The 25,723-nt window shown below is 41.2% G+C and overlaps 1 protein-coding gene across 1 annotated transcript in view; it reads right to left on the bottom strand.

Annotated features, from left to right (window-relative positions):
* The window catches only part of ngfrb (nerve growth factor receptor b), a 54,719-nt gene that overhangs the window by 17,007 nt on the left and 11,989 nt on the right, over positions 1-25,723 (bottom strand). The window contains exon 3 of the mRNA XM_061708561.1: positions 6,958-7,314. Coding sequence (XP_061564545.1) covers positions 6,958-7,314 — 357 coding nt within the window. The remainder of the gene's footprint in view (positions 1-6,957; positions 7,315-25,723) is intronic.

Genomic DNA, 25,723 nt, shown 5'->3' with positions numbered 1-25,723 from the left:
AGGAATGTGGAAGACATTTTGTCTTTTTTGTCATTTTCCTCATTTGTCTTCTATTTCGTTATTTCTCAAATGTTTGCTAGTGCTTACTATTTCCTACAACCCTCCTATGTGGTACAACGGTCCAATCACTGTGGAGGAAATATCACTCAACATTGCTGGCCTGGTAAGCAATAGAGTACATGTGTTTCCATCAAACTATGTAGTTGATGCCATTTATTAGATAATGGCTTTAAAGCAGAAACAATAAAGCAATCTGTTTAAAGTTGCCATCGACGTTACAAAGCAAAACTGACGACTGAGCGATCAGCTTCATCTGTATCAGTCTGTAGACGCAAACCTAAAGAGCTCAGTCACTGTGCCGCGTTGACACCCGTCTGATTTCTTCTTGCTTTCCCTTTCCTCTTCCGTCCTCTGTGCCGTAGCGGTCGGGCCCTGAGTGCTGTGCATGGAGCTGGTTAGCCCATCGTGCTCTCGGAGCTCCAGAGGGCAAGCTGTCGATTACTAAGGTCGACCTATCTCAGGAAGGACATCGCTCTCTCCCTACTCACCTATCAACTCAATAGCAAAATGGATTTGATCCAATCACTCTCTGTTTTATTTCCTTCTTTTCTTTTGCTCTTAACTTTCATCTTTTAATCTACAATGCTCAATCAATCATCTCATTGATTTCAACCCGTACCAAAAAACGGTAGCGTGCTGTGGCTTATGCTCAATTATCTTTGGACTCTTTTATAAGTGTGTAAATAAATAAGACAATTGCACATGTGTTGCAGATACCTCAACCTCTCATTTCTGCTGCCTTAGAAGCAAAACCCCTGGCTTTGATTGACAGGTTAGTACACATTGGTCCTTGTTCGTCCTGGGTTCATAACAAAGAAAATATTCACAGAACAAAACTGTCTCTGAGGGCTATCAGCCAAAACAATTTGGGAAATAAGAACATCAAAGTACATGAGCTTCACTAAACCTGTGTTCTGGACCTCTGGTCTGCACAGCACACCAACTCGTCTCCAATGGGAGTCATTACAGTTGTCTGTTTCCTAGAAATTACTTTTAAACATATTTAACACACTGTGACAAACATATCTGGCCTATATGGAGGATAGTTGTCCAGTGAAAGATGCCTATGCATAAGCATATGGTTCTGCACTGCAAAAACAGCCTATATAAGCCTAATATTTTATAAATCTAGTCAAAATTGTCTTATTTTAAGTAAGAATATCTTTGCCAATGGAGTAAAAAAAAAATCTTGGCTAAAATTCTTAAAACTAAGAAAAATCATTTACATTTTCTTGAAACAAATTTCTTACAAATTATTTTTTGATTTTGATAACAGTTGTTTTTGTCAGGGTCCATGTAAGATTATCCTACACCATGATCCAATGATATTAACTCATACCAATACTATCCATGCATATCTTTATGACCTTAATCGTGCATTTTAAACTTGTAACCCAAATCAAACAAGAAAAAACAAATTGTGAAAACTTTCTACAACATTATGTCTCCATATCAAATTTAAAAGATCAAATACTGAAACCTTTATTTATGTTTTTGAAAATACTGGACTTACCGATGATCAGTTTTTCATTGCTTTCAAGATATGCTGGCTAACAACATTTTATCCTTATTACTGAAGATTATAACACTCAAAACTATTTATTTTCTTCAAAAAACATGCAGTTGTAAAATTAGTTGCATAAATTTTAAACCACTCATTTTAACACCTCCAGTCACCTATTACTCTTTTGATCCCTGAAATGATTGTGAGGATTGCATCATGTTGTTCTCTGCAGATCAGAGCTCATACTGAAACCCCCTCCACACACAAGCTCCCCATGACCTTCAACCTTTGACCTTGCTCGCTGGCCTTCAGAAGAGTGGAAGTCATAGCACACTTCTTTAGATAAGCATCTCGCCTTCAAAACCTCAAGTGTGTGGATCTAGCCTTGCAAAATTGTTCACTGTTACAATGTTTTATCATTAGAGAAAGATGAATAGACTCTGTTATATATATATATATATATATATATATATATATATATATATATATATATATATATATATATATATATATATATATATATAGTTTTTCTTTGTGTAGTTTAAAGCACGTATTAATCCCACTGGAGGAGTTGGGAACAATTAGATGCTCCTCCGTCCATCTATCAGCAGAGCTTGTATCCGCATAAAGTCCTGCCAAATCATCTCAATTCACTGCTAGCCTAAATTCAATATTATCCAAGCAGTAAATCAAGCTTTCTCTCTAAAGGTAACCTCATTAAAGTGATGTTCTGGTCCTACCTTCAGCTAAACTATGTCTCCAGCATCTCAGGTTACAGCATATCTTTCCATGGGCAGTGGCCTTCTCCGTGTTCCTCTCCGTCCCTCCACCTCCCTGCCTGCGTTTGGCCTTCAGGCCTGTGTGTCGCCTGACTCTACTACGTTAATGGACAGGGACATCTGGCAGGGCCACAGATTTGTAAGAGCTGATAAAGTTTGTGCGTTGGTAAAAGAAAAAATTACATTAGAAATAAAAAGGCTCATGATTGGGTTAGAGTGAGGAATAACATCTGACAATGAAGCCCATATGCAGTAGACTGTGAGTTATCATTGCATCACAATCACAGTAAATTCACATTCATCAGGATGTACACTGAGTTAGTTATCTGAAGGATGTATTAAGATTGGAGTTCTGGTTCCTTATATCTTGATCTCGGATGAATCATCTCCCCAAGCGCCACATGTCCCTCTCAGAGACCACATGCTGAATAAAGCTGTTAAAGCTTCATCCTCAATGGAAGTCTCTTTTTAAAAGCAGGGCACTTTGTAGGAAGCATTGTTACATGTTGCACACTTTTAGTTATCATATAATCTTTCTTGTTTGTGGTCTATTTCTCTCAGCGTATTTGAAAGATTCCCCCGCTGTGCTGCGCTTCTGACACACTCATAATGTGTTGTGGTGGGAAAATCACACTCAGCATCTATTTAATCAGAATAGATATCCTCATAGTTTGGGCCAGAAGTGAAAAAAATAAAAAGCCTTTTGCATGACCGAACTGAATCGAATCATTTACTGAAACAATCCGTTCACTTCACAGCACATCTCGACTCAGTAGCGGTGGACGCAGCGAGCAGGGACTGCATGAGATTGAACCAATGTAATAGTTTTTTCTGCAAATGACTTTAGTGAATCAGGATCCTTGTGCTGACCGGGCTAATGGCTAATGTATGAGGACTGAAACTTTATCTAAGTTGATTACACTGTAAAAGTCACAAACACAAATCCAAATTTGAACGTTTTAGCAGACTTTCTCAGTCAACACAATTTCAAACAATTAGGCCGACCCATAATGTGGGCTGAGAAAAGTCTTGTCTGCGCAGCTACAGCTGCTTCAGGATCAGCGCTTTCTTCATCACACCCAAAAAAAATGAAAGTGCCAAGTGATAGTCAGTGTTTTGAACTGCCAGAATCGTGCTGAGTTTAAGAGCAAATGATAAACCTTAGACTAGTTAAACAATAATCATTTAAAAATGATTAACAGTTCATTTACAAAGTTCAGCGAGGAACCTATAGATTTATAGTATGTCCATTTGTTGTCAAAGTGACATTAGTGCTAGAATCATAACCCAAATAATGAACTTTTCAGTTGCGTTTCAGTTATAAAAGGTCAGTTTAAAATGGAACAGAAGGTTGGCAAAAACAAAAAAACAAAGGAAGAAACTAAAGCCCAACAAGAAAGCCATAGGCTCTATTGAGAACTGCCAAGAATGGATGATGTGAAAACAGTTGGCCTGGCTCGCTTAATAATGCATGTGTAATCATGCCCCTAAATAATAAATATTATGACCTCTATCTCTGTGGTCAAAATACCACAGAAATACAGTGAAAAATCATCCTTTTTAAACATTAACAGCTCTGTACATAGCAGCCAGTCTTAAGGGGTGGAGTCAGCCACTTGACTCCACCTCTTTCCTCTGAGGATGTGACTCTTTGGAAATCGGTATTAAAGCTTTTTGTGTCACCAACTTCTGAGTTACATCAAATGCAGCATGCTGTAATGTAGGTGATGATGATGATTCCAATCGGATCTGAGTCTTGATCTGATCTCTCCTCTCTCTGTTCTTCATTCTCTCTGTCTGTTCTCTCTTTTCCTGCTCTGCCTGGCTGGTCTTGAGCAGGAGGTCCCCCCTTATGATCCAGGTCCTGGTCCAGGTTTCTACCCCCTTATGATCCAGGTCCTGGTCCAGGTTTCTACCCCCTTATGATCCAGGTCCTGATCCAGGTTTCTACCCCCTTATGATCCAGGTCCTGGTCCAGGTTTCTACCCCCTTATGATCCAGGTCCTGGTCCAGGTTTCTACCCCCTTATGATCCAGGTCCTGGTCCAGGTTTCTACCCCCTTATGATCCAGGTCCTGGTCCAGGTTTCTCTGCTCTTAAAGAGGAGTTTTTTCTTGCCACTGTTTGGCTCAAGGTTTTTCTCCCACTAGGGGAGTTTTTACCTGCCATAGTTTATGTTTATGTAATAATTTCTAGGGAGTCATGTTATGGGTCTCTGGGAAGGACCTAGAGACAACTTCATATCACTGCTTCTATCTCACTTATTAATGCCTTATAAGGCAGAGATAGTCCTCACTTTAGATGGGCTCTCATGAAACACTTAACTAATGAGTAGTAACTACCTTAATAAATCGTTCATTGAGTATGAATAAGTGTTTATAAAACATGTATTAACACTAACCATGTACAAATGTACGCATAAATATACATACAAATGGTTCGTATATAATTTACTTAGACATTCTAAATGATCTTATGAACCATTAACAGACATATAATACTTATTTATAAATGGTGAACCTATCATTTACAAAGTATGATAATCCAGCTATACAAATGATAAATTCATGATCAATTAAGCATTTTACTAATGCTTAATAGTGTATAGTTGTAAGGTTTATAACTGTGTTTATTAATGCTTTGTAATGTATGAATAATTATTTACTAATGATGAATTCAGGATCAATTAAGCATTTACTGATGCTTAACTAATGCTTAACTAATGCTTAATAGTGTGTAGTTATTATAAAGTGTTACCACAACTTCTGTGGTAATAGATGCCATATACGTAAATACAATTGAATTGGGTCTGTGATACTCTGCAAATCTATAGATGGCTCAATAAGTGAGAATTTTTCACAGCTTGGCTGCCCCAAATGAAGTGTTTAGGTTGGGTTATGTCAGATTTTATTTCTTCAATTGATGTTGAACAGCGAAATAAATAGCATGAATTGAAAAAATTAATTCTTCATAATATATCCCCTGAACTTAACATTTAGGCTTTAGATTTGCATAAATACGCTGCATAACTGACAGGCTCATAAATCTCAATTAAACAAAACAAATATACTTTCATAAGATGTTAACCCATAAATCCGTGAAGCGTCTTCTACATTAAATTCCCCATCTGTGTTACTCATTATTAGCTCCATCAAGTAGCCCCATGGGCGAAACCAAAAGCCTTCAAAGGCCACACACAGGATCATGGGAGAAAGACAAAAGACTGGCTCTCTGTGTTCCCCACTGTGATTACAACATCTTTCAAACCACTGCCTCAACAGACTGCATGGCTGATAACAGACTCCTTTTATTGTCATTTCACAAAAGCGTTGATTTAATCTGCAGAATGAGAAGTGACTGCAGTCATAAGGAATTTGTGATTTGGAGTGTGATACCCACAGGGTGCAATGATATAAAAGAAATCGGGAGCCCCGCTCAGAGATATGACCTCTTCTAAGCCCCTCAATAATAAAATAGACTGTGGTCTTTGTTTCACGGGATGGGATGAGTCTGCGAAGACAACGAGACGAGCTGCACCGTGGCATTTAGGTCCACGGGCCAACAACGCCTATAGTGTCAAACTGAGTTGGACAAATTTTATGGTTGACAAAGTGGATGTCTAGTGTGGTGCACTGTCATCTCAGCAAAAATGTGCTCACATATAATCTATTCTCTTCTTTGTGACCCCGCGCAGTTAACCCGGTGAATCAATTTTATTATGCATGGAATTCCATCATAAACTTGCCCCCTGCTCACATAGGGTCATTACCAGAGGTGGTAGTAACGAGTTACATTTACTCCGTTACATTTACTTGAGTAAGTTTTGGGAAATTTTGTACTTTTAGGAGTAGTTTTGAATCACTATACTTTTTACTTTTACTTGAGTAGATTTGTGTAGGAGAAACTGTTCCTCTTCCTCCGCTACATTAGGCTACGTTGAGCTGTTACTTTTCTTTTATCCCTTTTATCCACGTACGCGTCAATCTCATGACATCACTGGGTGATTCTTTGGGAAAAATTGTGTTTTTTGCATGTTTTGTCACATTTACACAGACTCAAACACACACAGAATTTCTATGAGTTCATGTTTGTTCTAGTTCTGCCTGGTTAAAAAAACAAAGGCTTGAAATTTTGTGCTACCTGTGCTTAATTTATTTTTTTATTCTGTTATTTTATTTATTTTATTATTTATTAAAGTACTTAAATTTACTTTAAGTTTATTTTAATTTAAACTATATTTTATTTTTTATTCATATTCATTTATTTTATTATTGTATTCATTTATTTGCCTGAAGATGATTATTTTGTACTTTTGTCTGTTTGAATGGTTGTGTTAAAAAAAATAAATCAGACGTTACTCAACAGTTACTCAGTACTTGAGTAGTTTTTTCACCAAGTACTTTCTTACTTTTACTCAAGTAATTATTTGGATGACATTTGGAGTCATATTATTCTGAAGTAACAGTACTTTTACTTGAGTACAATGTTTGGCTACTCTACCCAGCTCTGGTCATTACACAGCTACTGTTAGATAGTGGGTATCATCTCTGCACCAACCATTATTATCATTTTACTTTAATATTTCAACAAGAAAATAAACTAAAAAAGATCTTACCTTGACAAATGGTGTCACTGACAGGAGTGCAGGTCTGCTGCACCTCGTCGTCATCGCAGGTGGTGCAGGGCATGCAGGGCTCCCGAGAGCTTTCCTGGTCGGAGAAGGTGTCGCCCGTGCACTCCTCGCAGAGCGTGTCGTGGTCAGCCTCACAGCTGAGCAGCATGCCCTGGCCTTCAGGACATTTAGTACAAAGTTCACAGCGCTGCGAGATGTAATTCAGGTAGTAGCCATAGTTGCACACACAAATGGCATCGTTGGAGTCAGTGCAGGGGGTCTCCATGCGGAGCAGGCCTGTGCATTGCGTGCACCGCTGGCACTTCTCCGTGTGACTGAAGTTTTCTGAGAAGGTTTCACCTGTCACGGGAAAAAGGAAAATTAGCCAAAAAGTACATAACTTAGTTATTTTCAGTTGACTTTAAATGTTGTCTTATCCCAGGCGCTTTTCCAAGATATTATTAGGTTGCAATTTAGGAAAGCCTTGTTTATACAAACATTGGATTTGGATCTCTTAAGCTGAGAATGTAGTTTTAAGATAAGATGAAGAAAATAATTCCAACAATGATAATAATAATAATAAACAAAAAGTTCAATTCAATTCAATTCAATTTTATTTGTATAGCGTCTATTACAACAGATGTTGTCTCTAGACGCTTTCCAGAGACCCAGAACATAAACCCCCGAGCAATTATACTTAGTTATACTAACTTTACTATATAAAGTTATACTTTATACTTTCAGATGATAAACATATTAGATCCGAGAAATTTTTAATATCTGCAAAATGTATGAGGACAAATATATCAGCGAGGGATGCAGTCAATACTGCATGTTTTATGGAATTGTATTTCAGCTGGAGACAACTGGGAAATGCACTAAATTATGCAACAGGTCCATTTGTAAGAGCAGTTTGTATGCGTGCAAGAGATAGAGCTTGGGAGTTGGAAATAGTCTTTATTTCCATCTTTTCTGCTTGAATTTGTCCAAAGTGATAATGAAGTTTAATTTAGTCGTACAGTGTTGATCAAGGAAAAATCCAGACAACTAAAACACTTTATGCTTTTCCCCCTTTTCTTAACTGTGTTGTATGACTTTTTATGCATTGAAAAGGTCTGCATGTTCAAAGCTGTTTCCTGGTGCAGGCTCTTCTTTCTTAGCTTATATTCATCATCATATACAACAAACATCTGTATGACATTTGTCTGGTGTAGCATACCTCGAAGGCAAGAGCAGTTATTTGTACTGAGTAATTATAGTTAAATTAGTTCAGGGTCAGGTAATCTGATGAAGTCTCTATCAAAGGGGTATAGGGTTTAAGAAACATTGCGGTGTCCAAAAGCAACATGAATCAAAGCAGTTTTGAGTTAGAATAGAGTATGTGAAAATGTGATATGTGCACGATAGTTTAAATAAGGAAGCAAGCAAAACAAGGTAGTTTTAACTTTGTAATTGTATAAAAACAAAAAGTTATTTTTGTACTGGACTCTCCATCTGGTGGATGCCACCTGTTGCCAAGGAGATGACACCAGGTGTATTGGTACTTCTATATTTATATATTTATGACAAAACAAGGAAGTGTTATAAGCAGAACAAACCTGGGGTTGTTTTAACTCTCGATTGTTGTGTTAAAGCAATGAGAATTGAAACTGTACTAGTGGGAGGGAGGTAAGTGCTGCTGCAGAAGTGTAAAATGGGAGAAGAGGAATTGGGCTTTTTTCGCATTAAAGCACGTACAGGTATACTGCTATTATGGTAACTCAAGCTTTAAATTGCAAAAATTCCTTCTCTAAACTTAACCATGCAATTACTAACCCTTCTGCTATACGTACAACCTGCTCTGTCTGCAAAACGTCAAGAAAAAAATGACCAATGTCAGCGACAATTATCCACCACCTGAAGCTAAGCTTCAAACTGGTAAGAAATCACTACCAAACCTAGCAAATGTTAACTTTCAAAAGCACCCAATTACATTATGTTAAAGTTTTCTTTTAAGAGAATGTTAAAAAAAGTATGATAAAGCAATTGTCTAAATTGTTGCGAGTTAGGAGGTTCAGTTCTCCTAAAATAAATGACAATACATTTGTGTGAGGCAGGAGACAGAAGCCTGTTATCTCCACGTGGACCTTTTGCTCCACTTGGACCTTTTGCGACTCAGTGTCTCATATCATATCACGTTTTCAGTCTGCATCATTGACACACCACCCACCGAGAATGCTCTAGAGATGCACAGATTAAAACAAAGATGACGAGAGATAAGCGCTGAGACAAAGACGGACAGAGACAAGAATGCAGAGACCATGTCATTTGAGAACGAGATGAATTTGGGCGCGCAGTTATGTCTTAACCTGTGTCAGATGAGGATCTTTGACATTTTTGTTTAATTAGGGTTTCAGTACGGTGTCCGTGTTGGTGTCCAGTCATGTGCTGCTAAACCCTCCCCCCTCCCCCCATTGTTTCCTGCTACACCCCTGTGCTGCAAACACACACACACACACACACACACACACACACACACACACACACACACACACACACACACACACACACACACACACACACACACACACACACAGTACCCTCACAACCCCCCATGAGTTCTCTCAGAGCCATTATCATAATGCCAAGCATCAATAATGCAAGTCAATACATTAATAACTCTGGCTGCAGCATGCAGAGAGGGTGGGAGGAAGGGAGTTAGAGGAAGAGAGTACAGTCTTTTTACTTCCTCAGCAGATCACATAATTACAGTATTTTCACCGCTGGAATTACAGTCAATCCCTCCCTTTGTTTCAACACCCGTATAAGGACTCTTTATTTTATTCTCTTTCACACCCGTGGAACATTTGGTGTGTGTGCGTGGGAGTTTTTTTACTGGACATGTGAATCCATCCGTGTGTGTGTGTGTGTGTGTGTGTGTGTGTGTGTGTGTGTGTGTGTGTGTGTGTGTGTGTGTGTGTGTGTGTGTGTGTGTGTGTGTGTGTGTGTGTGTGTGTGTGAACTGCTGGCTAAGAATATCATCTTGTCCCTAATCCAGCTGTACAGCTGAACTTGCTCTGTTTCATGTCTCCTCATCCGCTCATTCATCCGTACTCCTACGTGTGTTTCAGTTGGCTGTCCTTTTAAGCACTTCAGCCAGGCATATGTGAAGTATGTATCCTAAATAAAGCTGTGAGGAAATCACAGTCTATATCTGATAACTGCATAGTTGTACCATTAAAAAAAAGCATACTATTAACTGTGGGAGATATGCCCAAAACAACAACAATTGGCCAGATGTTGAAAGAAAATGAAGCACCAAGATTGCCAGAAATAAAATGCATCTGTCACACTAATTGTTTTAGACCTCAGAGAGTACAGAGAAGAAGAAAAAATGCAGGATAAAGACACAAGTCAATGTTTTTGTGGTTATAGTTCATGAAAAAGATACCAAACAATATTCGTGATGGAAAGGTTGAGTCTTTACTTTGCCACTGCAAATCTCCTCACGCAGCGATGTAGCAGTAGAGAGTATCATGTCTGACCGAGAAGGAGTCTGAGTTTTAATAGGTAAGTGCACTTAAAGTACTTTAAGTAAACATGTTCCTTTTATACACAATAATGATAACAAAAAGTGACATTTATAAGAAAATAAGTATTAGTATAAGTGTAAACTTGCAGGTTGTGTTGATCACAAGGTAAACGCCTGACAATTCTTATGGATATGTGTTCTTGATACTAATGGATTAAATGCATTTTGTGAGAAATAGAAATAAAAATCGAAAAGAAAGAGCAGTGACTGTGATGTAGTGATATAGGTATTTGGTCTTTTTCTGCCAATTTAATTAGACCTAATGTTGTGATGACCAGGTTGCGTGAAATCCAGCCTTTCCGGAGATGACAGATTTCCTGATCTGGAAGGAGCTTCCTTTGCCGTCTAGGGCCCTTTAGTGCAGGTGAGGAGACGGTACTTCAATGCTGCTTCCCCAACAGCACACACGACCGTATAAGACCCTGATTTTACTGTAGACATTGGGTTCATGTACCCAGAGATCTAATGAAGTTCCAGATGACATGTAGAAGCCAGAACTATGTGGTATTGATAGCAGCTATGGGTCCACTCCGTGCAGAGACCTCTACAGCTCAGTAGCCTTCAAGCTGCCAGGACGCCGATGTCTGAAACCACGAGGGGGCTGGCAGTAATAGGCCACTGAGAGACAGGGCTTGACAAAAGCAACACAAGTCTTGTTTTTTCTAATTTATCCTCCCTATCTCACTCCAACATGTCTGATACTGAAAAACACAGCATTGCTTTTATACACAGTGTTTGTTTATCTTTAAAGGGGACCTATTATGAAAAACAGGTTTTTTCTCTCTTTAACATATATAAAGTGGTCTCCCCTCAGCCTGCCAACTCAGAGAAGGAGGAAAGTAACCAAATTCTGCAGTGTCTGTACAGCCGCCTGGATGATCCGTCCAGTGTGATGTGGATCTACGAGCCGTTCAGAATCAGCTCCCGTCGTTACGTAACGACAGGAGCAGATTTCCATAGGTCGGCCTCCGCTGCTGAAACCACGCCCACAACTAACTCTGCTGGTCAGAGCTTCAGCCATTGTTTGGAAGCGGTGGCTGTTTGAACAACAAGGGACAGTAAAAATGAGGTTTTTCATCGACACTTACCCTCATAAAAGGATCAGTACCCACAGTACGGACCCGGCAACTGCACACGAGTCAGCGGTAAGTGACGTTATTTTTTATTTATGATGTTATTTATATTTGTCTACAAGTATGATCTTTGCATGGGCTAAGTATTTAGCTTAGCTCCGGTGTTACTCCGTGTTACGGAGCTCTATTAGTACCGTTATATATTTATTTCTGTTCATGGTTTCAGATCTTCCAAGCACCTGAATCTGTTCAACGACACCTTCAGAAAACGCACGGTCCTTCCTTGAGCCAGCAATAGTGCATACATGTTATTTATATACAACTTAGGTTCTTTTATTTTTTTTTTTACAATAAAGTTGCCATTTGTGAAAAGTCAGTGTTGTGATTTCTTTACAGTTAACATGATTCATTTGTCTTGTAACATAAGAAATGAAATGATGAGGAATTGGAGTAAATAACTGTGGTGTACCTGTTTAGAATTCAATTAAATCTTCCTGTGTGAATTAGTGCGAAGACGAGGTGACCCGTTCCCTCTTCAGGTAACTAAAGGCTGATTTATGGTTCTGCGTTTCACCAACGCAGAGCCTACGGCGTAGGGTACGCGTCTATTTAACGCAGAACAGTAAATCAGGCTTTAAGATCCATTTACACCGTGTAACTGAATGAGAGCGTCCGACTATCGCGTCGAGCTGCGTGACATCGGACGCTCTCTGTCCACACTGAAACCGTTAAACTCTCTCTGTCCACACTGAAACTGTTAAACTCTCTCTGTCCACACTGAAACCGTTAAACTCTCTCTGTCCACACTGAAACCATTAAACTCTCTCTGTCCACACTGAAACTGTTAAACTCTCTCTGTCCACACTGAAACCCTTAAACTCACGGCCAGTTAGGACAGTCCAATACAAAAAAAATTAGCAATGGAATTTATTTTGTCACTGAAGTTCGCTCGCATCGCATGGGACACGCTTTAATAGTGTAAGCAGCCGCTGCTCTTCTGCCCAGCGAGGCTTTGTGCCCTCCCCTGCTACACGTCGTTCAGGCAGCCAATCAGCACAGAGCCTCATTATCATAGCCCCGCCCCGTCAGAATCCCTCATAGAGAAGGAGGTAAAACTAGAGACATGGCCCAGAGGTTGAATTTCTGATTTATGTAGAAAAAACAAGCTTTAGATTGTTTTTAAGACATTCAAGGCCTGTTTAAAATATACATTAAATGCCATAATAGGTCTCCTTTAATACTCCACTGTTAAAACATCACCTCTAGTTTTCTTATCCTTTCAAATGTGTTTCAAATGAGCTAATGGCCAGTGCACAATTTGTGCTCTGCCAGGTTTCCTCTGCGCCACCCATGCTCTTTCAGTACTGCTTCCATCGTGCATGTTTGGTTGTTCTGGACTGTTTTTTTTGTGAAATTCCGGCCCTGAAGACTTTTTTACTTGTTGTTCAGCCAGTAAATTATAAACAGCACCCCCTGCCCAAGCTGCCCTCTGTGTTCCTGTGTTTGGTTTTATCTCCATCCCGCTCTGTGACCAACACCGTCTCCATCAATTCTTTGTTTCCACCTAATTTATATGACAGCAATAACCACGTACTGTATGTGGGCATTAAATATGTACACGATGGCTACTTGAAGGGTTCATTAAAGCCCTTAAGACAAAAATGTTAAAAGTGAGCATCTTTATCAGCTTATGTATAGAAAACACACAATCACTGAAGCAGCTAATAGTTCAAACGCTGTAATATCGTCAAAGCTCTACTTAGCTGTCAGAGAGATGAGTTTTACTGCTCAAAGAGAACCAAAGTGTAGCACGTTACGTTTCAGTTTCAGGAATCTCATTTCACCAAGTGGAAAGACAGAATGACACAGTAGCAGTATTTTCGATGAAGGTGCCTTTTTTTAAACAGATAACCCCCAAAACAATGTAAGATATTCTGGTTGACTGGGCTGTCACGTGGTTCCGGTTACACAGGGCTAGGTCACTCCTGTAAGTGAGATAAGTCTTCAGAAGTCTGATCAGTTTGTTGCATAATTGCTGCCCAGTGTTCAGTTCTGAAGCAGGAACAGGTCCATGTGGAGATAACAGGCTTCTGTCTCCTGCCTCACACGAATGTATTGCAATTTATTTTAGGAAAACGGAACCTACTAACTCGCAACGATTTAGACAATTGCTTTATCATACTTTTTTTTTTTCTCAACCTTTCCCCGACCCTGCACCCAACCTGGGGCTTGCTGATTGGGCCGGAGCTTAGGGAGCTGCATGCTGGCCTGCGGTCCCCACCCCCGGTCATCCCGTTGCTGCTTCCACCTGCCTGCAGTCCCCACCCCCGGTCATCCTGTTGCTGCTTCCACCTGCCTGCAGTCCCCACCCCCGGTCATCCTGTTGCTGCTTCCACCTGCCTGCGGTCCCCACCCCCGGTCATCCCGTTGCTGCTTCCACCTGCCTGCGGTCCCCACCCCCGGTCATCCCGTTGCTGCTTCCACCTGCCTGCTGTCCCCACCCCCGGTCATCCCGTTGCTGCTTCCACCTGCCTGCTGTGTGCTGTTAACGTCCCCGACCCCCAGAGAGTTTACCTGCCATTGTTTATGTAATAATTGCTCGGGGGTTTATGTTCTGGGTCTCTGGAAAGCGTCTAGAGACAACTTTTGTTGTATTAGATGCTATACAAATAAAATTGAATTGAATTGAATTGAATATTTTAACATTCTCTTAGAAGAAAACTTTAACATAATGTAATTGGGTGCTTTTGAAAGTTCTGAAGCAGGAACTTAGAGAATGGTCACCTGAGGGATACAAGTATAATTAAAGCTGCAAGCAGCGATGAACGGGCCCTCGCACTCACGGCCACCGCCCCCCATAAGCATATCAGAAAAGACACCACCCACGACTTCCTATGTCAAACCATTCAAAAGTTATAGCAGAAAAAAGGGACAACCAATCAGAAGAAGGGGCGGGGCTAATTCAGGCCAATGAAGGTCAAGGACTCCATACAGAATCTGATGACACCACCCACGACTCTCTATGTCAAACCATTCCAATGTTATAGCAGAAAATCGGGACAACCAATCAGAAGAAGGGGCGGGGCTAATTAAGGCCAACGAAGCTTAAGGACTCATTACAGAGTCCCATGACACCACCCACAACTTCCTATGTCAAACCATTCAAAAGTTATGGCAGATAAAAGTATTCTAGGGGGCGCTGTTGAGCCGTTAGGCAACGCCCATTAATGCAAACCATGAAATATCAAATTTATCGCCAAGTCTGGCTTGCATGCAAAATTTGGTGACTTTTGAAAACCTATCAAATATGGACCAATCACATGAAGGGGGGGCGCGCCTTTTGGCGTCTAGCGTCGCCACGGTAACACTTTTGAAAGAGAAAAGTAATGCGTGGTGTCGCAGGATGTAGACGCACATTTTGATGTATAACACATCTGGGTGCACGTTACGGTTCGGGCTGAATTAACTGCCGAAGGAATGGCATAAATTTCGCCAAAATGACACAATTTATTCAAAATGGCCGACATCCTGTTCGGTTTCGGCCATGGCTCCAAGAGACTTTTCTTTAAGTTGTGTACTGATACAGGTGTGTAGCGATTTTTCGTGCATGTACGTCAAACCGTATTGTGGGGCTTGAGTCACAAAGTTTTCAAGGGGGCGCTGTTGAGCCATTTTGACACGCCCATTAATGTAAACCATTAAATATCAAATTTTTCGCCAGGCCTGACTTGGGTGCAAAATTTGGTGACTTTTTGGGCATGTTAAGGGGGGCAAAAAGGCCATCACTTTGTCAGAAGAAAAAAAAAAAAAATAATAATAATAATATTAAAGCTGCAAGCAGCAATGAACGGGCCCTCGCACTCACGTCAACCGCCCCCCATAAGCATATCAGAAATGACACCACCCACGACTTCCTATGTCAAACCCTTCAAAAGTTATAGCAGAAAAAAGGGACGACCAGTCAGAAGAAGGGGCGGGGCTAATTCAGGGCAAAGAAGATCAAGGACTCATTACAGAGTCCCATGACACCACCCACGACTCTCTATGTCAAAACATTCAAAAGTTATAGCAGAAAATAGGGACAACCAATCAGAAAAAGGGACTGGGCTAATTGTCACCAATTATGGTCAAGGACTCAATGCCGAGTCCCATGACACCACCCACGACTCTCTATGTCAAACCTTTCAAAAGTTATGGCAGAAAAAAGTATTCTAGGGGGCGCTGTTGAGCCGTGAGGACACGCCCATTAATGCAAACCATGAAAAAAAAAATCAGATCACTCAAATGAACGACGATCATACAGTACAGCTGTATCTCATGGTCCAGAATGTATGATATTATATTAATCTATTATACCATATTATATTACATGTTGTTATTTCATATTAGCGTACCCAGTAATATAGCATATTGTATTATTGCATTGTATGTTGCTTCATTTCATATATTTTTGACTGTATTATATTGTAAAATTATATATCATAGCGATTGCATTATTATATAATTTCAATTTATAACACTAATATACAATTCCTCACACACACACTCCTTCCAAATGTTTCTTTTTTTTCTCCATTATGACAATTCTATGCTGTCATCCGTTATGTTTTTTGTTTTTAAGCTTGTTATGTCTGTTATTCAAATATATTAATACATTCATTAATATGCTATATTGTATTTTGTATTGTGTATATTGTGTGTGTGTGTGTGTGTGTATATATATATATATATATATATATATATATATATATATATATATATATATATATATATATAATATATATATATATATATATATATATATATATATATATATATATATATATATGTGTGTGTGTGTGTGTGTGTGTGTGTATACCTGAAGTGTGACTACCTGCAGAACGTATTTTAGCATGAAAGCTTGCATATTTAACGTACATCAAGCATCCTGTACCATAGCTACATGTCTGCCGTTTGTAACAAAGCAAACCGCGTGAAAATCGGTTGAAAATCAAGTGAGTTATAGTTATTTTACTTATGCAGACACCTCCTTCCACAATAGAAGTGAACGCTCTAGAGTTAAAGCGATACCGATCCAAGATGGCGGCCACGCCCGACGTTCTCAGGCAGTCAATGCGGCGCCTCGACCAAGATGGCGGCCGCGCTGAACATCAGCCCCTCCCCCCGCGGGAGCTGCGCGCGCAAACTCCACTCAAATTCAAAAGTTATGGCAGAAAATCGGGACAACCAATCAGAAGAAGGGGAAAGAGAAAAGTAATGTGCGTCGTCACAGGACAGAGACGAACATTTTGATGTAAAAAAAACACAAAAACTGCTGACAAAAATTTTGGCATATCAAGCCAGGCTAGAACTCTCGACCTCTGGCAGCAAAGACCGCAATAATCTGGCTGAGCTAAGTCTCAGCTATTCCTCTTATTTGACCTACTGGCTTAGGACAGACCAACATAGCGATAAAATGTCTGGAACTTTTTTTTCCTAATTTTTTAAATATTTGTAAGTTATAAATATTAGTAAAACCCTACTATTTAAATTATTACTTTTTCTGTAACCATTCTGCCAAGGTTGTAACCGGGCTGAGCCGGGAATATTTCTGAAGTCACCACATTACAGGGAGCTGATTGGTCGGGGGGCGGGGCCGTCATCACCCTACTCGCCACTGATTGGTCGGGGGGCGGGGCCGTCATCACCCTACTCGCCACTGATTGGTCGGGGGGCGGGGCCGCCATCACCCTACTCGCCACTGATTGGTCAGGGGGCGGGGCCGGCAGACGTTTGAATCAGGAAGCGGGAGTCAGCGCGAGAGCGACTGGCGGCTCGCGGCAATTTTATTATAAAAAAAGGACAACCAATCAGAAGAAGGGGCGGGGCTAATTCAGGCCAATGAAGTTCAAGGACTCCATAAAGAATCTGATGACACCACCCACGACTCTCTATGTCAAACCATTCAAAAGTTATAGCAGAAAATCGGGACAACCAATCAGAAGAAGGGGCGGGGCTAATTAAGGCCAACGAAGCTTAAGGACTCATTACAGAGTCCCATGACACCACCCACGACTCTCTATGTGAAACCATTCAAAAGTTATGGCAGAGAAAAGTATTCTAGGGGGCGCTGTTGAGCCGTTAGGCCACGCCCATTAATGCAAACCATGAAATATCACATTTATCGCCAGGCCTGGCTTGCATGCAAATTTTGGTGACTTTTGGAGAACTATCAAATATGGACCAATCAGATGAAGGGTGGGTGCGCTTTTTCGCGTCTAGCGTCGCCACGGTAACACTTTTGAAAGAGAAAAGTAATGCATGGTGTCGCACGATGGAGACGCACATTTTGGTGTATAACACACCTGGGTGCACGTTACGGTTCGGGCTGAATTAACTGCCGAAGGAATGGCATAAATTGTGCCAAAATTACACAATTAATTCAAAATGGCTGACTTCCTGTTCGGTTTCGGCCATGGCGCCAAGAGACTTTTCTTTAAGGTGTGCCATGATACAGGTGTGTAGCGATTTTCGTGCATGTACGTCAAACCGTATTGTGGGGCTTGAGGCACAAAGTTTTCAAGGGGGCGCTGTTGAGCCATTTTTCCACGCCCATTAATGCAAACCATTAAATACCAAATTTTTCACCAGGCCTGGCTTGGGTGCAAAATTTGGTGCCTTTTGGGGAACTATCAAATATGGACCAATCAGATGAAGGGGGGGTGCGCTTGTTGGCGTCTAGCGTCGCCACGGTAACACTTTGGAAAGAGAAAAGTAATGCGTGTAGTCGCAGGATGGAGACGCACATTTTGATGTATAACACATCTGGGTTCACGATACGGTTCGAGCTGAATTAACTCTCGAAGGAATGGCATATATTGCTCCAAAATTACGCAATTAATTCAGAATGTTCATAATGGCCGACTTCCTGTTCGGTTTCGGCCATGGCGCCAAGAGACTTTTCTTTTAGTTGCGACATGATACAGGAGTGTGCCAACTTTCGTTCATGTACGTCAAACCGTATTATGGGGCTTGAGGCGCAAAGTTTTTTCTGTCTGAACCAACCAGATGAAGGGTGGGCGCGCTTTTTGGCGTCTAGCGTCGCCACGGTAACGCTTTTGAAAGAGAAAAGTAATGCGGGTGGTCGCAGGAGGGAGACGCACATTTTGATGTATAACACACCTGGGTGCACGTTACGGTTCGGGCTGAATTAACTTTCGAAGGAATGGCATAAATTTCGCCAAAATGACGCGACTAATTCAAAATGGCCGACTTCCTGTTCGGTTTCGGGCATGACGCCAAGAGACTTTTCTTTAAGTTGTCCCATGATACAGGTGTGTACCGACTTTCGTGCATGTACGTCAAACCGTATCGTGGGGCTTGAGGCACAAAGTTTTCAAGGGGGCGCTGTTGAGCCATTTTGCCACGCCCATTAATGCAAACCATTAAATATCAAATTTTTCGCCAGGCCTGGCTTGCATGCAAAATTTGGTGACTTTTTGGGCATGTTAAGGGGGGCAAAAAGGCCTTCACTTTGTCAGGAAAATAATAATAATAATAATTAAAGCTGCAAGCAGCAATGAACGGGCCCTCGCACTCACGTCAACCGCCCCCCATAAGCATATCAGAAATGACACCACCCACGACTTCCTATGTCAAACCCTTCAAAAGTTATAGCAGAAAAAAGGGACGACCAGTCAGAAGAAGGGGCGGGGCTAATTCAGGGCAAAGAAGATAAAGGACTCATTACAGAGTCCCATGACACCACCCACGACTCTCTATGTCAAAACATTCAAAAGTTATAGCAGAAAATAGGGACAACCAATCAGAAAAAGGGACTGGGCTAATTGTCACCAATTATGGTCAAGGACTCAATGCCGAGTCCCATGACACCACCCACGACTCTCTATGTCAAACTTTTCAAAAGTTATGGCAGAAAAAAGTATTCTAGGGGGCGCTGTTGAGCCGTGAGGACACGCCCATTAATGCAAACCATGAAAAAAAAAATCAGATCACTCAAATGAACGACGATCATACAGTACAGCTGTATCTCATGGTCCAGAATGTATGATATTATATTAATCTATTATACCATATTATATTACATGTTGTTATTTCATATTAGCGTACCCAGTAATATAGCATATTGTATTATTGCATTGTATGTTGCTTCATTTCATATATTTTTGACTGTATTATATTGTAAAATTATATATCATAGCGATTGCATTATTATATAATTTCAATTTATAACACTAATATACAATTCCTCACACACACACTCCTTCCAAATGTTTCTTTTTTTTCTCCATTATGACAATTCTATGCTGTCATCCGTTATGTTTTTTGTTTTTAAGCTTGTTATGTCTGTTATTCAAATATATTAATACATTCATTAATATGCTATACTGTATTTTGTATTGTGTATATTGTGTGTGTGTGTGTGTATATATATATATATATATATATATATATATATATATATATATATATATATATATATATATATATATATGTATATATATATATATATATATATATATATATATATATATATATGTGTGTGTGTGTGTGTGTGTATACCTGAAGTGTGACTACCTGCAGAACGTATTTTAGCATGAAAGCTTGCATATTTAACGTACATCAAGCATCCTGTATCATAGCTACATGTCTGCCGTTTGTAACAAAGCAAACCGCGTGAAAATCGGTTGAAAATCAAGTGAGTTATAGTTATTTTACTTATGCAGACACCTCCTTCCACAATAGAAGTGAACGCTCTAGAGTTAAAGCGATACCGATCCAAGATGGCGGCCACGCCCGACGTTCTCAGGCAGTCAATGCGGCGCCTCGACCAAGATGGCGGCCGCGCTGAACATCAGCCCCTCCCCCCGCGGGAGCTGCGCGCGCAAACTCCACTCAAATTCAAAAGTTATGGCAGAAAATCGGGACAACCAATCAGAAGAAGGGGAAAGAGAAAAGTAATGTGCGTCGTCACAGGACAGAGACGAACATTTTGATGTAAAAAAAACACAAAAATTGCTGACAAAAATTTTGGCATATCAAGCCAGGATTGAACTCTCGACCTCTGGCAGCAAAGACCGCAATAATCTGGCTGAGCTAAGTCTCAGCTATTCCTCTTATTTGACCAACTGGCTTAGGACAGACCAACATAGCGATAAAATGTCTGGAACTTTTTTTTCCTAATTTTTTAAATATTTGTAAGTTATAAATATTAGTAAAACCCTACTATTTAAATTATTACTTTTTCTGTAACCATTCTGCCAAGGTTGTAACCGGGCTGAGCCGGGAATATTTCTGAAGTCACCACATTACAGGGAGCTGATTGGTCGGGGGGCGGGGCCGTCATCACCCTACTCGCAACTGATTGGTCGGGGGGCGGGGCCTTCATCACCCTACTCGCCACTGATTGGTCGGGGGGCGGGGCCGCCATCACCCTACTCGCCACTGATTGGTCAGGGGGCGGGGCCGGCAGACGTTTGAATCAGGAAGCGGGAGTCAGCGCGACTGGCGGCTCGCGGCAATTTTATTATAAAAAAAGGACAACCAATCAGAAGAAGGGGCGGGGCTAATTCAGGCCAATGAAGTTCAAGGACTCCATAAAGAATCTGATGACACCACCCACGACTCTCTATGTCAAACCATTCAAAAGTTATAGCAGAAAATCGGGACAACCAATCAGAAGAAGGGGCGGGGCTAATTAAGGCCAACGAAGCTTAAGGACTCATTACAGAGTCCCATGACACCACCCACGACTCTCTATGTGAAACCATTCAAAAGTTATGGCAGAGAAAAGTATTCTAGGGGGCGCTGTTGAGCCGTTAGGCCACGCCCATTAATGCAAACCATGAAATATCACATTTATCGCCAGGCCTGGCTTGCATGCAAATTTTGGTGACTTTTGGAGAACTATCAAATATGGACCAATCAGATGAAGGGTGGGTGCGCTTTTTCGCGTCTAGCGTCGCCACGGTAACACTTTTGAAAGAGAAAAGTAATGCGTGGTGTCGCATGATGGAGACGCACATTTTGGTGGATAACACACCTGGGTGCACGTTACGGTTCGGGCTGAATTAACTGCCGAAGGAATGGCATAAATTGTGCCAAAATTACACAATTAATTCAAAATGGCCGACATCCTGTTCGGTTTCGGCCATGGCTCCAAGAGACTTTTCTTTAAGTTGTGCCATGATACAGGTGTGTAGCGATTTTCGTGCATGTACGTCAAACCGTATTGTGGGGCTTGAGGCACAAAGTTTTCCGGGGGGCGCTGTTGAGCCATTTTGCCACGCCCATTAATGCAAACCATGAAATATCAAATTTATCGCCAGGCCTGGCTTGCATGCCAAATTTGGTGCCTTTTGGGGAACTATCAAATATGGACCAATCAGATGAAGGGGGGGTGCGCTTGTTGGCGTCTAGCATCGCCACGGTAACACTTTGGAAAGAGAAAAGTAATGCGTGTAGTCGCAGGATGGAGACGCACATTTTGATGTATAACACATCTGGGTTCACGATACGGTTCGGGCTGAATTAACTCTCGAAGGAATGGCATAAATTTCGCCAAAATGACACAATTAATTCAGAATGTTCATAATGGCCGACTTCCTGTTCGGTTTCGGCCATGGCGCCAAGAGACTTTTCTTTTAGTTGCGACATGATACAGGAGTGTGCCAACTTTCGTTCATGTACGTCAAACCGTATTATGGGGCTTGAGGCGCAAAGTTTTTTCTGTCTGAACCAACCAGATGAAGGGTGGGCGCGCTTTTTGGCGTCTAGCGTCGCCACGGTAACGCTTTTGAAAGAGAAAAGTAATGCGGGTGGTCGCAGGAGGGAGACGCACATTTTGATGTATAACACACCTGGGTGCACGTTACGGTTCGGGCTGAATTAACTTTCGAAGGAATGGCATAAATTTCGCCAAAATGACGCGACTAATTCAAAATGGCCGACTTCCTGTTCGGTTTCGGGCATGACGCCAAGAGACTTTTCTTTAAGTTGTCCCATGATACAGGTGTGTACCGACTTTCGTGCATGTACGTCAAACCGTATCGTGGGGCTTGAGGCACAAAGTTTTCAAGGGGGCGCTGTTGAGCCATTTTGCCACGCCCATTAATGCAAACCATTAAATATCAAATTTTTCGCCAGGCCTGGCTTGGGTGCAAAATTTGGTGACTTTTTGGGCATGTTAAGGGGGGCAAAAAGGCCTTCACTTTGTCAGGAAAATAATAATAATAATAATAATTAAAGCTGCAAGCAGCAATGAACGGGCCCTCGCACTCACGTCAACCGCCCCCCATAAGCATATCAGAAATGACACCACCCACGACTTCCTATGTCAAACCCTTCAAAAGTTATAGCAGAAAAAAGGGACGACCAGTCAGAAGAAGGGACTGGGCTAATTGTCACCAATTATGGTCAAGGACTCAATGCCGAGTCCCATGACACCACCCACGACTCTGTATGTCAAAACATTCAAAAGTTATAGCAGAAAATAGGGACAACCAATCAGAAAAAGGGACTGGGCTAATTGTCACCAATTATGGTCAAGGACTCAATGCCGAGTCCCATGACACCACCCACGACTCTCTATGTCAAACCTTTCAAAAGTTATGGCAGAAAAAAGTATTCTAGGGGGCGCTGTTGAGCCGTGAGGACACGCCCATTAATGCAAACCATGAAAAAAAAATCAGATCACTCAAATGAACGATGATCATACAGTACAGCTGTATCTCATGGTCCAGAATGTATGATATTATATTAATCTATTATACCATATTATATTACATGTTGTTATTTCATATTAGCGTACCCAGTAATATAGCATATTGTATTATTGCATTGTATGTTGCTTCATTTCATATATTTTTGACTGTATTATATTGTAAAATTATATATCATAGCGATTGCATTATTATATAATTTCAATTTATAACACTAATATACAATTCCTCACACACACACTCCTTCCAAATGTTTCTTTTTTTTCTCCATTATGACAATTGTATGCTGTCATCCGTTATGTTTTTTGTTTTTAAGCTTGTTATGTCTGTTATTCAAATATATTAATACATTCATTAATATGCTATACTGTATTTTGTATTGTGTATATTGTGTGTGTGTGTGTGTGTGTGTGTGTGTGTGTGTGTGTGTGTGTGTGTGTGTGTATATATATATATATATATATATATATATATATATATATATATATATATATATATATATATATGTGTGTGTGTGTGTGTGTATACCTGAAGTGTGACTACCTGCAGAACGTATTTTAGCATGAAAGCTTGCATATTTAACGTACATCAAGCATCCTGTATCATAGCTACATGTCTGCCGTTTGTAACAAAGCAAACCGCGTGAAAATCGGTTGAAAATCAAGTGAGTTATAGTTATTTTACTTATGCAGACACCTCCTTCCACAATAGAAGTGAACGCTCTAGAGTTAAAGCGATACCGATCCAAGATGGCGGCCACGCCCGACGTTCTCAGGCAGTCAATGCGGCGCCTCGACCAAGATGGCGGCCGCGCTGAACATCAGCCCCTCCCCCCGCGGGAGCTGCGCGCGCAAACTCCACTCAAATTCAAAAGTTATGGCAGAAAATCGGGACAACCAATCAGAAGAAGGGGATAGAGAAAAGTAATGTGCGTCGTCACAGGACAGAGACGAACATTTTGATGTAAAAAAAACACAAAAATTGCTGACAAAAATTTTGGCATATCAAGCCAGGCTTGAACTCTCGACCTCTGGCAGCAAAGACCGCAATGATCTGGCTGAGCTAAGTCTCAGCTATTCCATCTATTTGACCTACTGGATTAGGACAGACCAACATAGCGATAAAACTTCTGGAACTTTTTTTTCCTAATTTTTTAAATATTTGTAAGTTATAAATATTAGTAAAACCCTACTATTTAAATTATTACTTTTTCTGTAACCATTCTGCCAAGCTTGTAACCGGGCTGAGCCGGGAATATTTCTGAAGTCACCACATTACAGGGAGCTGATTGGTCGGGGGGCGGGGCCGTCATCACCCTACTCGCCACTGATTGGTCGGGGGGCGGGGCCGCCATCACCCTACTCGCCACTGATTGGTCGGGGGGCGGGGCCGCCATCACCCTACTCGCCACTGATTGGTCAGGGGGCGGGGCCGGCAGACGTTTGAATCAGGAAGCGGGAGTCAGCGCGAGAGCGACTGGCGGCTCGCGGCAGTTTTATTATAAAAAAGGACAACCAATCAGAAGAAGGGGCGGGGCTAATTCTGGCCAATGAAGTTTAAGGACTCCATAAAGAATCTGATGACACCACCCACGACTCTCTATGTCAAACCATTCAAAAGTTATAGCAGAAAATCGGGACAACCAATCAGAAGAAGGGGCGGGGCTAATTAAGCCCAACGAAGCTTAAGAACTCATTACAGAGTCCCATGACACCAACCACGACTTCCTATGTCAAACCATTCAAAAGTTATGGCAGATAAAAGTATTCTAGGGGGCGCTGTTGAGCCGTTAGGCCACGCCCATTAATGCAAACCATGAAATATCACATTTATCGCCAGGCCTGGCTTGCATGCAAATTTTGGTGACTTTTGGAGAACTATCAAATATGGACCAATCAGATGAAGGGGGGGCGCGCCTTTTGGCGTCTAGCGTCGCCACGGTAACACTTTTGAAAGAGAAAAGTAATGCGTGGTGTCGCAGGATGTAGACGCACATTTTGATGTATAACACACCTGGGTGCACGTTACGGTTCGGGCTGAATTAACTGCCGAAGGAATGGCATAAATTTCGCCAAAATGACACAATTTATTCAAAATGGCCGACATCCTGTTCGGTTTCGGCCATGGCTCCAAGAGACTTTTCTTTAAGTTGTGCCATGATACAGGTGTGTAGCGATTTTCGTGCATGTACGTCAAACCGTATTGTGGGGCTTGAGGCACAAAGTTTTCCGGGGGGCGCTGTTGAGCCATTTTGCCACGCCCATTAATGCAAACCATGAAATATCAAATTTATCGCCAGGCCTGGCTTGCATGCCAAATTTGGTGCCTTTTGGGGAACTATCAAATATGGACCAATCAGATGAAGGGGGGGTGCGCTTGTTGGCGTCTAGCGTCGCCACGGTAAC

Source organism: Cololabis saira, chromosome 19 (assembly GCF_033807715.1).
Source record: "Cololabis saira isolate AMF1-May2022 chromosome 19, fColSai1.1, whole genome shotgun sequence".
Classification (NCBI taxonomy): domain Eukaryota; kingdom Metazoa; phylum Chordata; class Actinopteri; order Beloniformes; family Belonidae; genus Cololabis; species Cololabis saira.
This window is presented reverse-complemented; position numbering and strand designations above follow the sequence as displayed.